The following is a 16073-nucleotide window of genomic DNA, read 5'->3' on the forward strand; positions in this document are numbered from 1 at the left end:
CCCAAAGTGTTCGAGAAAGGTGTTCACCTTGCAGAAGGCAGAGTTTTAGAGAAAATACATTTTGGAATGAGTTATGCTACAGTAGGGAGAGCCTTCCACGTGAATGAGAGCAGTGTTTGCTGTATCAAGCGTAGTGAAAAAGAAATTCATGCTGCAGTAACTGCCAGTGCTCCAAGTGGAGAGAAAGGGCATCCTTTTCTGTTGATTCATAAATAAACCTATTATAAACACACAAATAGGCATTTTCTTACCTTAAATAAAAAATTGGGTGGCAGGGGAGTTTCTAGGGGGGGCACTAATTTTGTACGGATTTTCGAATAGTATGGGGGTCCTGGGTCCCTAACCACCGTACTGTTTGAGGGTTGACTGTGTTGTCGTGTTTGGGTGATGAAATTATGCTTTAACACTTCACACACAAGTGAATACTTAAAATTTCATCCATTTAGGAGACAATAATTATGATAAACACCTTGCGTTATTGTTAGACATTCGCTATAGGAGCATCGTATAATATATTACACATGGTTCAAAAAACAGCACAGGCATGGTTGCTTTTATTGTATTAGAATGCTTTTAGCAATGCTTTTAGCGTTGCAATTTGAAGTTGTGTTCTGTTCAGATGCCCACAGCTTGTTCAAGAGAGAAAAGACACGTTCAATGGAAACATTAGTTCCAGGATGGCACATTATGAACTGAACTATATATCTGACATGCGTTGATGGTTGATGTTTTTGTCTTGGATATGGGGGAATACTTCTACCCACCACTGTTACGTATATCATGTGAACATTATTGTTTTATAATTTGTGAATATAAAGCTTAAACAAGTGGCACTCAAATCACTCCATTAACATTATGGTGATATCTGGTATCTCAGTGTCTCCCTTCCTCTCTATCCCTCCCTTACGGGGGTCCTGTCCTGCTCCCCCAGCAGAGCTGAGGTGGTGGGGGTGATCGCACTTTTACCAACCCTGCCGAGATTACCGGGTTGCTCAGTTTGAAACTCATCGGACCCTATTGTAACGATACTTTTTTGAATGTGTGTACATTACAGGAATGTGCCTAAATAACTTGAGCCAAGTATAGACAGAATTTTTTTTTCCAGACTCTATTGCCGTGAAGACAAGCACCGTTATGATGAATTATTCAGGGAGTCACTGGAAAAGTTCATCAAGCAGCAGCCAGTTTCAAAGCAACTTGAGTGTCTGAAGTGTGTCTATGACATGTTTGCCAACCCATCAAATGTTTCTCAGAGTATGAGGTAGGTGTGTTTTATTTTTATTTATATCTTTTCTGATTTTCTAGGCAGTTCTTTTTCATTTTCCCTTGAAAGCAGGTGACAGTGATATAGATCCAGCATTTGAAATGGATGAATGTTTTACCCTTCGTGTGCAGGCATGGTGTCCTGGAGGACACAGGTTCAAGTTCCACCCACCACTACAAGTTGACCATTTTCAATCATTGCCAGGTGGCTTGAGAGGAGGGGACACCATTGAATATTAAAAAAAAAAATGAAAGTGTACAACATTTTGTTACATGTTGTCCCAACGTCTTAGAGGCATCAAGTGGCGGCTTAATTTTTCAGTTACCATTAATTTAAACACCCTTTGCACAGGGATGTAAATACCCCGCGTGTGGACACGGCGCGCTGGGAGTCATTACTGTGGATTTTCTGCAATGAATAATATATAAAAATCACATGTCAGTGCATTCTAGTGAATCTCACAACTCAGTTGGTGCTAAAGCATATCATACGATGTGAATTATTTACTAATGGATGCTTCTTGCTATAAAAATCAAGTAATAAAAATATGAAACAGGTAATATAAACTGGATGATAAAAACAAGCAGCTGTTCAGCTGATCATAAACAAACATAACTTGTCAGCTTGGCAATGGAAGAATAAAGATCAATAGAATTTAATGTTGCTTATGATACTAAAATAACCAAGCATCTCTATGGGGTAGGAGGGTTTAGATATACAGGTGCCATGGCTGGAAAGACAGGTAGATATTGACTGAAGGTAATGAAGAAGTAAGTTGCTAAATAATGCTTTTAACTTTTCCAGATATAATATTATGGACAAGGCTTTGATCCCCTTCCTGCAGCTTGCTGATATGTCGGCCACAGTTTCCTTTTACTTAGAGTTTATTAAGCCTGTCATGGCAGGGATGTCTGTGGTCATTTATGGAACAAGTCAAGAGCAGCTCAGCTTGTTGGTCACAAAGACTGGAAACTTTAAGATGTTGCAAGTATGTATGTTATGTCACTGTGTTTGACAGTCTTTTAGTCATGTGCAGACCATTTGAAAGATAATTTTCCATTTTTTTTTCTTCATAATCAGCCATATATCTTGTCTATTCAGGATAAGTGAAAGAATTATGATTTTGATGAGTTATTGATGTTACTCTTTTCCAGGTCATGTTTTCACGACTTCCTCGGGAGAAAGTCTTTCATCCTGGTTCTGAGATAAGTGCTGCATACAAACCTGGCGATGCAATGTGGAAAGAGATGACCAAGGTAGTTTTACTAGAGTCAAGAAAAGCTTCCAAGGGAGACCTGAAGCATGATGCAACTCAAGCAGAATTCAGAAGACTATGTGCTTGTGCTGCATACAACACTACTATTGCAGTTCTGGTTTGTGTTAAAGATGAACTCAAGTTCTACACTGACTTTCTCTTCTATGAAAATCCTGCTAGAAGGGAAGTTATTTGGGACAGCCTCATTGATTGTAGTAAGACTTTCCAGTTTGACATTGAAGTTGACTTTAACCCGTCCCGCAAGAGGCGATTTGTCACTGTAAGAAGGGAACTTGAAAAAGACAACCAGAGCTCCGCTGCAGGAACAGTCCAGTACTTGGCCTCTCACTACCTCGACGACAGCAGCCTGCGTGAAGATGTCAGCCAGTTTGACTTCAGCAATTCTGTGGTCCTGGCAATGTCTCAGAAAGAAGGCAGTCAGCAAAGGTAAGAAATAATAAAACTACTAAGATATATGAGCATCAGTACATCTTAAGTGTTCAATGCAACACTATCAATAACTTAAAAAAAAAAAAGAGTGGCTGCCACTTCCTTGCTTCCTCCACTGAAGTAGAAATGCAATGTCTTTGTGACCATTCAATGCTTCACTTAGTACAAAGACAGCACCTAGCCTGAGCCATAGGGTCTGTGTGGACTCAATATCTGTACTGATTTGTAGAACTCTCTCTCTCTCTCTCTCTCTCTCTCTCTCTCTCTCTCTCTCTCTCTCTCTCTCTCTCTCTCTCTCTCTCTCTCTCTCTCTCTCTCTCTCTCTCTCTCTCTCTCTCTCTCTCTCTCTCTCTCTCTCTCTCTCTCTCTCTCTCTCTCTCTCTCTCTCTCTCTCTCTCTCTCTCTCTCTCTCTCTCTCTCTCTCTCTCTCTCTCTCCTTTTTTTATTTGTGTTGCCAACAGGATCACCTCAGCCAAGGCAGGTACTGGTGAGCTGCAGACGATGGTACTGGAGCAGAATGACTTTAATGACCATGAGGTTATGGCCAACCTGACAGCAACTGTTTACCATTTGGTGGATGCCAAGATCATGGAGCTTTATCAAGGGGTAGGTCAGTTTTCTTTTTATTTATATTCATCTATTCTATATCATAGTGCCAAACAGTTTAAGGAAAGACCGGACATTTATAAATATGGAGACAGGACCTCATGATTATAGCTCAGGCCCTGTATGCTTCAACTTCAGTACCCTCTTGAGTTTCGTGCTATCCGAGTTTCGGGATCCTCAAGTTTCCCGCTTAGGCTGTATTACAAGTCTAATCTGTGATGTTTCGGGTCCCCACAGAGTTCAGTTTAGGGGCCGTATTACGAGTCCAATCAGAGAAGTTTTGGGTCCCTACAGAGTTCAGTTTAGGGGCCGTATTACGAGTCCAATCAGAGAAGTTTTGGGTCCCTACAGAGTTCAGTTTAGGGGCCGTATTACAAGTCCAATCAGAGAAGTTTTGGGTCCCCACAGAGTTCAGTTTAGGGGCCATATTACAAGTCCAATCAGAGAAGTTTTGGGTCCCTACAGAGTTATTCATCCCGAACTCTATAGGGACCCGAAACTTCTTGGATTCGACTTGTAATACAGCCCTTAGTCCTAAATGTTTACCATCCCGACTTTCACGCATTATCGGCCAGAGTTTCGCACCGCTTTGACATGCACGGGTCATGTCTATCTACTGTCAGCATCACGCGCGCTGCATTAAAAGGTACACAACACCGGTCTTCATGGCACAGTTCTCTGACGAGGTTTGGGTAAACACTCCTGTCCTCCCGTCCTTGAAACCATAATCGTTCCCTCACCTAATTTGGTGAGCACCGGCGATGACACCTTGGATTCACAGCAAATCACAAGCATGGTTTCAGAACTGTCAGCCAGTCGTGAGGCAGCTGCCTTCAACTGCATCTTCAAAATGACACGGTCTCTCTTCCTATTAGGGTTGCACCGATAAGCAATTTGGCCGATTACCGATTACCGATTAATCGGTAACCAATAATCGGCCGATACCGATTAATCGGCCGATTATTTATAAATTGTAAATGTGATTAATCTTCACTAATTACTGGACACTGGTACCACAAAGTTAAAGACATACCGTAACCCTCATGTTTACAACTTTGTTTACTGCCCAACTGCCATCTGCATGGAGAACAAATACGTCTAGTAATTTGTTACTTATAATTTAGCCTTGCTTTGTGGAAACATCCTGATTTTAATATGTTAGAATTTGCCAGTTTTCTCGTTCTTGTGGTGATCCTAGATGCTACTAGAAATGGTAGTGTACAGAAAGTTTATCAATCTCTCAAGTTTTCTACTAATTTACTGTCTTATGCACGGCAGGCATGGTGAAGGATGTTACCCAATTAATGTTTTTACATTACAATTTAAGAGTGTTTAACGTCAAGTGCTGAGTAAAATCACTTGTCTAGTTCCATACTTTTCATGATATATTACAATAACTTACTTCCATATGCACGGCAGGCTTGGTGAAGGACATTACTCAGTTACTGTGCTAAGCAAGTTGAAATAGGCATATAATATTTCTTGGTTGTAATATAAAGTAATATGTTGATTTTTTTTTCTAGTTTCAAAGTTGAAGCAAATACCAGTGCTTCAGTTCATATCATAATTTTACATATCAATTTGAATTACATAATATACATTTGCATAGGGACGTTGGAAATAAATGCTGTGGAAAGGTATTAGAGTTTTGGTAACATCACCATCCTTACATTAACATTATTAGTATTGTGTTATGTACACTGTACTATAAAAGAGAAAAAATAATAATCGGCCCCGATTAATCGGTCAAAAGACCGATTACCGATTAATCGGCAAAGTGGCCGATTAGGCCGATTACCGATTACTTACCGATTAATCGGTGCAACCCTACTTCCTATGTTCTTACTTTTTCCAGGGTATGTATTTTGTGATAACAAGGGAACAAAGGGGGGGGAAAAAGTCAGCTTCTCCATTGGTTGGAACAACTAAGCGCATTTTCAGTGTTTTCAATACCCCAAGTTTCATGATCCTTAAGTATGCCTTTGGAATGAAGCAAGCGCAAAACTCAGGAGGGCACTGTAGGTAAACACACACACACACACACACACACACACATCAATAAAGAAGCTAATAACTAACTGAGCACTCCATGCCACACACAGGATATGGCACCACCAATTGCTGTAGTCCCTTCCTGGATGACACTCATTCTGCAGAAACTTGATAACAGAGAAACGCACAGAAATGTGAAGCTGTTTTTGCTGCGCCTGATGATGAATACTGCAAGTGTGTTTGCTCCATACGCTGTCCACTTCATCATGCCAGTCCTCTCCTGCTTAGTGGACGGGACCACTGGTGACAGAATCAACTATTTCTTTTGTGACCTGGTAAGTAGCTTTTTGAACAGCTGTTGTGATGGGGCTCAGAGGTGGGCTAGTGTCCCTGGGTGCTTAGTGTAGGCCATGACAAATTTTAAGAAAGCCTTAAGTTTTGATTGTGTGTTTGATAAGATTGCTACTTTTAAAACTAGAAAGATTGATATCATGAGCATTAATAGGATCTCCCTCCTGGTGCAGTGGTTAACACTCCTACACACAAATCCTTGGGCCTGAGTTTGATCCTGACCTGAGCAGTCAGTACACAGCCCACCCAGCTGTTCAATCTCCTATTCTAGATGGTTTATAAATGGGTACCTGAGGAAACTTGGAGGGTAAATGGTTGTAACCCAGATGTCACCCTGGCTCCGTGCCCTGAGGTAATGGGCTTCTATCCACCATAGGCACACAGACTATTGTGACTGATAAGAGGACCAAGCCTGTGCTCAGCTTAGCATATGCCCCCAACCTTATCTTTTTCTGTAGGTGGGCATAAGACAGAGCTTGGAGGATGATCATACATGTTTCCTTAACCCATACACTTCATCATTTCAAAATTCAACATTGACCTATTCCCTGTCTGCCCTTCACAGGCCTCCCTCACCTCCCACTCCATGCTCAAAATTTTCTGAATGATGGAATTTAGATTAAAGTTTGATTGTTGCATTATTGTGGCATTATTATTTTATACTTCAGCTTATTTTTATTTTCCTTTAGTTATTTCCCTGATAGGAGCACTGATTTTAGTGATGCTCCTGGAAGGTGAACATACCCTGCATGATTACTCAATGTATTTCAGGTTGTCATGGTGCTGGGCTGGGGCAAGAAGGTAATATCTCAAGACAGCACTTATGCAAGAGCCACAGCCTCAAAAGTCCTTGAGTTTCTCTGCAGCAACACTCCACACAACAGGGCAGATGTTTTTAAGTACAACATTGATGTTGTCAGGTTTGTTCGTCATTTTGTGATTTTTCATGGAGAGAAGCCCATGCATGATACTATGGACCCTGTGTGCATGTTTTGAAAGGCTCCATATATTCTTGCATGTGTCAATCTGGTTTTAATGGTGAGTATTAAACCACCGTTAGGGAGTGATGGCATTTGTCATGCCTGAATGCCCTGGCTGGCACTAACCCCTTCAATACCCATGATACAAGGCTATGCAAGGCACAGACATCCATTCTGCTGAGCCATGGTGAGCTGGCCTGGTATGTGGCTGTGGTTATTGCTTTTACCTTATTGGAAATAAATTAAATGTAAAATTTGCTTTCTGCTTGTTGAGGTGAAACAAATTATTCACTAGATTATTTGTAAATCCTGAAGGAAGGAAAGTTATTGGTGTAGTGAATGTGCTAGTTAATACAGGAAGTGTTGAGGGTGGATTTATCATGGGGAACCTTTGAAGGAGTCTTGATAACTGAATCTGCTTATGACATACATCTTCTGAACACATGGTAAGGTTTCAACCTTATCGTATGTAGCATAAAGAGCAGTTACAGATAAAAATGTTCGTCCACATATCTCTAAACTCATAACCTGTTAAGTTAACTCTTACCTGAGGCAAGTCTTCTCTTCTCCCCAGTCAGATCATCCCCCATCCCTCTCCCACTCCTCCTCACCCTCAGTCTCCTTCCACCCCATGGATATAGGCATGGGGAAAGGAGCCATCAAATTATAATGAGTTAAAAAAACATACGATCAATAGTTTTATCCACAACTGTATATTTATTGTAAAAAGTTGATTTTTCTGTTTTTGCTTTAGTGTGAATGATTGTACGACCAAATTTTCAGGTCGGTGGTAGAGTGCTGGAAGACATTGATAACAGTTCCATATGGAGTCATCTATTCCTTCATGGAGGTGAAAGATGGGAGGCAGAGGGAGCAGGAGGCAAGCTTGCACCTTTTAGGCATCATGCTGGCCAACAACATTGCTCCCTACACTGAAGGATGCCAGGCTGAAAAGACAAGGTATATCTGAGGAGTTTTCCATGTATATTTTCCTTATAAACTTGTGTATGTGTATGAGCAGTTTGGTATGGGTGCGACAGCGAAAGGAGTGGAGTAGGTGAAGTGTGGTGCATTGGGATGGTTTGGACACGCGATGAGAATGAGGGAGAATGAATTTGTAAAGAGAGTGTATGAGGGAAGGATTAAGGGAGGGGGTGTCAGAGGAAGACCACCTGTGATGTGGATCAATAGGCTGAGTGAGTACTGGAGTGAGAGAGTTGGAAGTAGGAGGAGTGAGTGTGCTGAGAGGGAGTGCCAGGACAGGGAGAGATGAAGACATTTCTGCCGCGGCCACCCCCTGGAGGGAAGTTCCTGTGAGGGAGCAAGGTATCGGAGGTATAGATAGATAAAACTTTAAGGGAACCACTTATACATGATATCAGTTTTTTAAGAGTTAATGTCACTGCTGCTGATACTACTACTACTACTACTACTACTACTACTACTGTAGTATGGCAACGGCCTGATGAGTGAGCCTCCCATAACCCATTCAGTGAATGGGGTACCTCTTTGGCCAACTCGGTAAGGAGTGGCTCTCCAGTCACGCTGGTCGTGGGCTCAATCCCAGGCAGCCAGGGAATGCCCTCTCCTTGTTGTGATTAATTTCTCGTGTGTTTCGATACACGCAGAGGACGTGTGGGACCGAGAGGGTAATAGAAAAAGAGAATAGAAAATCTCTTCATTAAACTACTACTACTATTATAACCACAAGAATCACCACCTACATATACCTACTATTCCTCACTCCATACACCCCATACTACCACTCACTGCTACCACCACCACCACTACTATTATGGTTACTGCTGTTACTATTAATACTAAATCTACTTGTGCTTCATTCTTAGGTGTGAAAAGTTACTGCTGAGGTTGCTTGACGCCCACTATGCCTCTGTGTACGGTGCTGCGGCCGAGGTGGTGGGCCTTGTGCTGAAGTATCAGGGCACTCACCTGGAAGGTACACCCCACTCCACAGGTATTACTAAATATATAAACAATTAAAAGGTGGTATTTCAACAATGTTTGGAGCAGCTCCTGGCAGGCTTTTTTGTTTCATGCCCTTGAGTTGTCTCCTTTGTAAAAAAAAAAAAAAAAAAAAAAAAGGCAATGATGAAAATGATAACAATAATAATAATAATAAGCGTTGATGATGATGCAGTTTTCATAAGTTTGTCAGTTATTTACTCTGGTTTAATATGTATTGATGTTAAAAAGACAGGAATTCTTATTAAAAAGCAATGTCTTTTTTTTTCTGTCCATAAATGGATTGCATAACAGTGATAAAAGTTTTACTTGTTTTTCCAATTGTTTTTAGAACCTCAAGACACATCATGGCAAAACAGTGTTGTGTCAAAACTTATGGATGTTTTGATCTCCAATGAAGGGCAAGGCATCACAGCCATCTATAAGATACACCTCCATTTCCCGGCGATCATCAGCAAGTATGGATTGCCCCATCAGCTCCTCTTTTAACTGACTGTTCTCAGTCTCTTCAAGTCTGCCACAAAGCCTTCCCTGTTACCTCTCGTTGTGATTTTCATGCTAAATGTTTTTATGAACTTACTGACTACAGGCCTCCACCCCTCCCTTTCATCAGTAAATTCTGGAGCAGCTTTCCCTCTACTGTATTCCTTCAACTCAAACTCTTTCAAGAGGAGAGTATCAAGACCTCTCAAACTAAGTTTGATAATTGTCTTCTGTCATCTTTATATCTTCTATTTAATGAAACAGCATGCTTTTCCTGCTTCCTCTACCATGAAAAATGTTCTTGCCTCTGTTTAGTAATGTTTCATGATTACTTTCACACACTGAAGAATTAAGAAATCTGTCTTAACACAATTCCTAACATTATTACTTAGAATCATTATATTCCAGGTTCTTCAATAAATTCCTGAGTGCCTTGCCACGCTTGTATGGAATCTTTCGCACCAGAGTCTTGGAGTGTTTGGTATCTCATTTATCATCCGTGGAAGATGTCTTTTCATACCTCAAGGAACAAAATATATTGGGACTGATGGAAAAGAGGTAAGTAGTAAGCTGAAGTATAACATAGCACTGCTCTGCTTAGTGGCAGGAACTCGGAAAATTTTTTTTTCACCTCAAAAGAACAAAGTGTATTGAGGTTACTGGAGAAAAGGTAAACATGAAGTGAGTCAGAGTGCAGTGGTGCTGTACTGAAAAGAAAAACATCCCATGCTGGGCTATTGTTCAGTAACCTAGAGAAAGGATTAACTCAGTCATGCTTCCTTCAGTGACAGTAACTCTTCATCCAGTTCAACATTTCAATATTTCTTCTGTCATCTTTATAGAAATATGAAGTTGCAGCATACTTTTAGAGAGAGAGAGAGAGACATACCACACTGGGAAAAAAGAAAAGAGAAATATAGTAAGTACTTTCGTATATTACATCTTCAGACTAAACCATTTAGTCTGAAGATGTAATATACGAAAGTACTTACTATATTTCTCTCTTCTTTTTCCCAGTGTGGTATGTCTACACATACATATATATATATATATATATATATATATATATATATATATATATATATATATATATATATATATATATATATATATATATATATATATATATATATATATATATATATATATATATATATATATATATATATATATATTTGGGTCTGGTTTCTTACTGCAAGGAAAATACAAGGAAGCTGCACTATTCTTTCATAGTAATTAACCCAAGGAGTTCTGAGGAGCAGAATAGAGACAGTATGGGACAAGTGATGGGTGAAGTTTGCCGCACGCCTCACAGAAAACTAATGTGATGATGATGAGAGATAACTGCTTACCTTGTCTTTGTTATTTACACCCTTACCATGTGTAGATGTTTTATGAAAAATTTACCTTGTGTGCCCTGGCTTGTGGTAACACTTGTTTCCAGGGGAGCTCCCACAGCCTGTGTTCCTTGAATTATTAATTGTCCCTTAGTTTACAGTAACTTACTGTTAAGAGAGTTCACTCAGGTATTACTCTTTGATTCACTCTGCCTTCAAAGAGGATTTCTTTCAGCTTGTGTTTCTTGGTTTACTCTAAGTGTCCCTTGACGAGCTGTAATTCTTATCCTCAGAGAGGAGTCCACTCAGCTGGTGTGCCTTGAACTGGTGAATTCTGTGCTGCCTTGTCTCAGCGCATCACAGCTGTTGTATTTCCTGCCTGAAGTCACTGCCTTCTCCTCACATCCAAGTGCAAAGTGCCGGGAAAATATGTATAAAATTCTATTTTGGGTGTACAATCACTGGAAGTAAGTGACACGTGGTGTTTTCAAGGACATAGTAACTGTAGACATCATCATTGTGATGATCAGAAGTTCAATAATTTTTGCGGCGTATAACGTGTACCAGCATATACCGCGCACCGTAAACTTAAAGACAACAATTTTGGAAAAAAATATTCAGTGCTTAAAATACTCAGAAATATGTATGGTAAAGCAAGACTGATGATGCACAATTTCCCAAAATTTTTGTTAACCCCAAAAGGGCAGGGATGTACCATGAAATCGGTTCTCCTCGTACGGCAACGTTCTGACGTTCTCCTGAAAATTGGTCTCTTTCCATTATCAATTTCATGGTTCTACCTATGCCAGTAGCTTTAGATTTATGAGCATTCGCTTAATCCGTCCTTCCTCTTCACTCTACCGCAGACCCCAAGTCTCTATGTCATGTGGTGTTTCCGTGATGATGTGATGAAGCGCAGTAACTCTTAGGTCAGAGCAAGCCTGTGTTCGCAGTGCTGTGTAGCTTGTGGTTGGTAACCGCCCTCCCCTTCCACAAACTCGACCCCACTACAAACTCCCTTCATTACCCTCATGTTCTTAACTTGATAGCCCTGAAGGGTGGTGAGATGCATCCTCAGGGGCCTGAGTATCACTTCCACCGTCACCGAAATGAGATTGACCTATAGAGGTTTTGCAGTGACGTCACGAAATAGCGTCGTCTACACCTTGTGCGTCATCTGCAAACCCGTTGGTGGTCACCTCCCCAGCAGACGGACCACGTGTGCCCCATCCCCAAGTCACTACCCGCGGGCAAATGGCAGGACCTTCAGCATCATTTGTGTTAAGTGATTACGCGAGATCACTTGAGAATGCTGCGAAGCTAAGATACATTGAAAAAAATCAGTGCTTTTGGAGGTTTAGCTGGCTGGCTGTCTGGTTGACTGGTTGTCTGGTGGGTTGATTGGCTGGCTGATTGGTGAACTGACTGTCTGTCTAACTGACCGACTGGATGGCTGACTGGTTGACTGACTGGGTGGTTGACTGACTGGCTGGTTGGTTGGCTGGTTGACTGGCTGATTGGTTGGTTGGCTGACTGTCTGGCTGGTCGGTTGACTGGCTGTCCCTCTGCCTGGCCGATCTCCTGTTTCTGACCAGTGATGCCCAGGTAGGCAGCACCAAGGATGAAAGACAAACTGTGTCTCTCATCCTTGGGCGGCACAGGCAGGCAAACAGGTGAGGGCAAGTGACGACAGGTGAGGGCAGGTGACGGTAAGTCACCTTACACTACACACTCTTTGTGGGTCACTTCCCTGCGTACACTTATATACTCCACCCAGCACTGAGCTCTGTCCGTCTGTGCACTTTGCCTCCACTGAATTTCCTTTCCTATATTCTTCCCCTGCTTGAGCGCCGCCATGCGTGTTTACCTCCGCCAGCTTGTTTACCTCCGCCAGCTCATGTAAATCCTGTTCCATAGTAATCCCCCGCCACACAATAAGCTAGGGGACCCGGGGCAATACCTAAATGAGTGTTACCTCATGTAATAATTTGATCAGTCTTCCTGTAATATTTACCTCTGACAAAATGAGCACTGCAGAGTCGAGATGAAGCAGACAGCCGCCAGTTTTCCCTCCTCACAGCTGCTGTCCTATTCCTCCGCCCTTCTGGATTCGCTGGAAATCTATAAAATGACACAGCATCTCTCCCGTGTCGGTTAGAACATCCAACCACACAGCGTATGTATCCCATGACGAACACACAGAGCACTTGTGCAGCCGCCACCAAGGTTTGCTTTGATAAGTGACCACCACCACTGACCACCAAGATGGCCGTGCAGGCCCGCGCTACCCCTGCACCCCCACTAATGACGTCAGCTGCAAAACCTCTATAGGATGCCCACCAAACTGAGGTTGTACAATAGCGTGACTCAGCCTTCCTGATGAGATTAGGGGTTGGAGTTCATTGTTGTTGATGTCACTGTCTTCACCACTATAAAAAAAGGTTGGTTCAGCGAAGTCCAAAGTGAGCATTATTGTGCTCTGGCAACCTGCTCTCACACGGCGTGTCCGATTTCGTGGATACTGTATGCTAGTCTACACATAGTAAACAGTTGCCAGTGTCAATAATATGCAGGCAGTAATAACAAATACTGTCAATTATAGTCAATTAAAAGTTAAAAAAGATATTAGTAATGTTGCAAAGTGCTGTTTTATCAATATAAAGCTTCAAAGCTGTTTAATAATCATAACCAGTGATCTTGCCAATCAACAAAACGGCTATTTGCAACATTACTAATATTTATTAACTCATAATTGATTATATTTGACAGCACTTGTTATTGCTGCCTGCATGTTATTGACACTGATGACTGACTGTTTACTATGTGTAGGCTAGCATACAGTATCCACAACATTGGACACGCCGTGTGACAGTAGGTTGCCAGCGCATGATACTGCTTACTTCAGACTTGACTGAACCAACTATAACACCACTTTCAAAGTTTGAAAAAGATAGTTTTAGCTCTTTCCTAATTGCACTCACACTGAGAGGTCTTTTGGGAGCAAGAGGAGGCTTATAAGGAGTCGAGGTCACTGGCTGTGGACACTCGGGCGCAGAATCAGACGTGGATAATACAAAAAACTCTCCTCCTGCCATTGTTACAGTCACGGAAACACTTGAGAATGGCACAGAGAAGTTGTGTGGCAGCCTAGGCGTCACGCTGACTCATAAAACCCCACGCAAACTTCAGAATTACGGCGGAAAATGGCAGACTGAAAAAAAAAAAAATTGTACCTTCTGCATATACCACGCAGGGGTAACTTTCTGGCATTTTTTGATTGAAAAAGGTGCGCGTTATATGCCGCAAAATACATCAGTTGTAAGACAAATGACCCATAATTTCTTCATATATGTTGTTGCAAAACTTAGGATTTATAGCTTCCTTCCAATATCCACATATAATTGCCAAAGAGGAAGTTCATTGTTTCCCCAGGGCAGAGTTGGAGAGTGAAGGCAAACCGATTGAAGTGATGGCACGAGTTAGTCTGTTACAGGCCATGAGGGAGAAAGACGCTGCACTCAAACAATCTGTCTTCAATTTCTGGCTGGAACGTGAGTAGAGATTGTAATCTGTGTGTGTATTTACCTATTTGTATTAATCCATTTGTAGTATACAGGGCCTGAGCTCAAGCTCAAACGGTCCTGTCTCCCAATCTGTATTTGTCCATCTTTTCCTTCATTATATGGACACTGCCCACTTCAACAATGTCCTTTTTTTTTTTTGTTTTTTTTTCTTTTTTTTTTTTCGTGTCAGCCTTTAGTGCTGGTAGGCTTTCTTGAGGGGCCTGGATGGTAGTCAGCCCCAGCCTGTCATGGCGCAGGCAAGTGTTTGTTATAGTGGCGCCATCTTTTCTTGACTCATGCTGCCCCCTGGAACTCGTTCTTGATTCACTTGGACGGTTTCTTCTAGAGACAGGGTTGATGGGTGGTCTTCAGGACAGCATGTGGGTAGTCTTAGGCCACTCGGCGGTGACTGAAAAATCCCAGGTGGTAGCGTGGGGATTCGAACCCGCGTCGTCCATCACGTGGTAAATGTGGAGCCCACATGCTAACCACTCAGCCATTCCATGTATCCACACTCATGTATGGAAAACTGTACTTCTTTATGTCATTCAAGCAAGTCCCCTTCCTCAATTTCTTGCTGTGTCCTCTTAGTTGCCTCCTCCCTTCCATCTTGATTAAATCATTTCTATCCAACAACTCCATTCCACTTGTGTTCCTTTACAATGCTATCACGTCTCCTCTTTCTCTTCTTTCTTCAAGTGTTGGTAGGCCCAAGTTCTCCCCATCTAGTCACGTATGAGAGACTTGATAGTTCTGGCACCATCTTACTTGCAATCCTTTTGAATCCTTTTGAGTTTTCTGATGTCCCTTTTCTTGTGTGGTGACCAAACGACTGGCGCATACTCTAGCCTTGGTCTAATCAATGTTGTTATTATTTTCTTCATTATGTCCCCATCTAAGTAGAGAAATGCCACTCAGGTGTTAGTGTATCTCATATTATAATTCCTAAGTCTTTTCTTACTTTACTATGTCCATGATTATTCCTCCCATCTTATACACTTCACATGGTCTATTTTTACTTTTTCCCATTTTCATTGTGTGACATTTCTTTTTGTTAAACTCCATTTCTCATTTTTTACTCCGATTATGTATCTCATTTAAATCTTCCTGCAGTTCATTACCATCATCATCATCTCTTATTTTTCTAAGCAGTTTGGCGTCATCTGCAAACATACTCATGTAACTCTCTACTTTTTCTGGCATATCATTTATATATATTAAAAACATTATAGGCACTAACATGTAAGTTAGTATGTATGTTATACTTGTAAGTTAGCATGCATACAATGTAAGTATGATGTTAGTACCTTAGTGTGTAGGTTGTGTTCGTAAGTTAGTAGGTTTATTATATTGGTAAGCATGATTTGTTGGTAAAATAGTGCATATGTTATATTAGTAAGTTTGTTTTATTTTGTATAAATAATTGTTTGACCTTTTTCTCAGAGTTCAAGAGCCTTTCCCCCCCTGAGCGTGTCCTCCGCATCCTGCAGAAGGTATACAGCCCTGAGAGTGAGGAGTCCTTCCTGGAACTGGCAATGTATATTCTCTTGGAAGAGACAAGGTACTCTGCAGATTATCAGAGAGACATCTTTCAACATCCACTTACTGTCTGCAAATTCAGGGTAAGTAGTAAGTACTTAAACTATTGTCGTATATGCTATCAATATGCATGGTCTACTAATAGAAGGAACAAGTTACTCTGCAGACCACCAGCGAGATATTTTTCAACAACTATTTAGTTTTAGTTTTAGAATAGGGACGGTGAATGTGGGAACGATGAGAGGAAGGAGCAGAGAGGTGGTGGAGATG

The 16073-nt window shown here is 41.4% G+C and overlaps 1 protein-coding gene across 3 annotated transcripts in view; it reads left to right on the forward strand.

Annotated features, from left to right (window-relative positions):
* Positions 1–16073, forward strand: part of LOC126983497 (DNA-dependent protein kinase catalytic subunit-like) — a 96328-nt gene that overhangs the window by 43380 nt on the left and 36875 nt on the right. For 2 of the 3 annotated variants that reach the window (XR_007735943.1, XM_050836242.1), the window contains exons 29-41: positions 1106–1261; positions 2069–2252; positions 2419–2966; positions 3431–3575; positions 5678–5902; positions 6690–6838; positions 7682–7858; positions 8746–8873; positions 9213–9339; positions 9773–9922; positions 10995–11168; positions 14134–14252; positions 15708–15886. Coding sequence is in view for 2 of the 3 variants with exons in the window: in XM_050836242.1 (XP_050692199.1) it covers positions 1106–1261; positions 2069–2252; positions 2419–2966; positions 3431–3575; positions 5678–5902; positions 6690–6838; positions 7682–7858; positions 8746–8873; positions 9213–9339; positions 9773–9922; positions 10995–11168; positions 14134–14252; positions 15708–15886 (2461 nt within the window). In the remaining variant the exon portion in view is untranslated. The remainder of the gene's footprint in view (positions 1–1105; positions 1262–2068; positions 2253–2418; positions 2967–3430; positions 3576–5677; positions 5903–6689; positions 6839–7681; positions 7859–8745; positions 8874–9212; positions 9340–9772; positions 9923–10994; positions 11169–14133; positions 14253–15707; positions 15887–16073) is intronic. The other variant, XM_050836243.1, reaches the window with a different exon arrangement.

The sequence above is a fragment of the Eriocheir sinensis genome, chromosome 54 (assembly GCF_024679095.1).
Source record: "Eriocheir sinensis breed Jianghai 21 chromosome 54, ASM2467909v1, whole genome shotgun sequence".
Lineage (NCBI taxonomy): Eukaryota > Metazoa > Arthropoda > Malacostraca > Decapoda > Varunidae > Eriocheir > Eriocheir sinensis.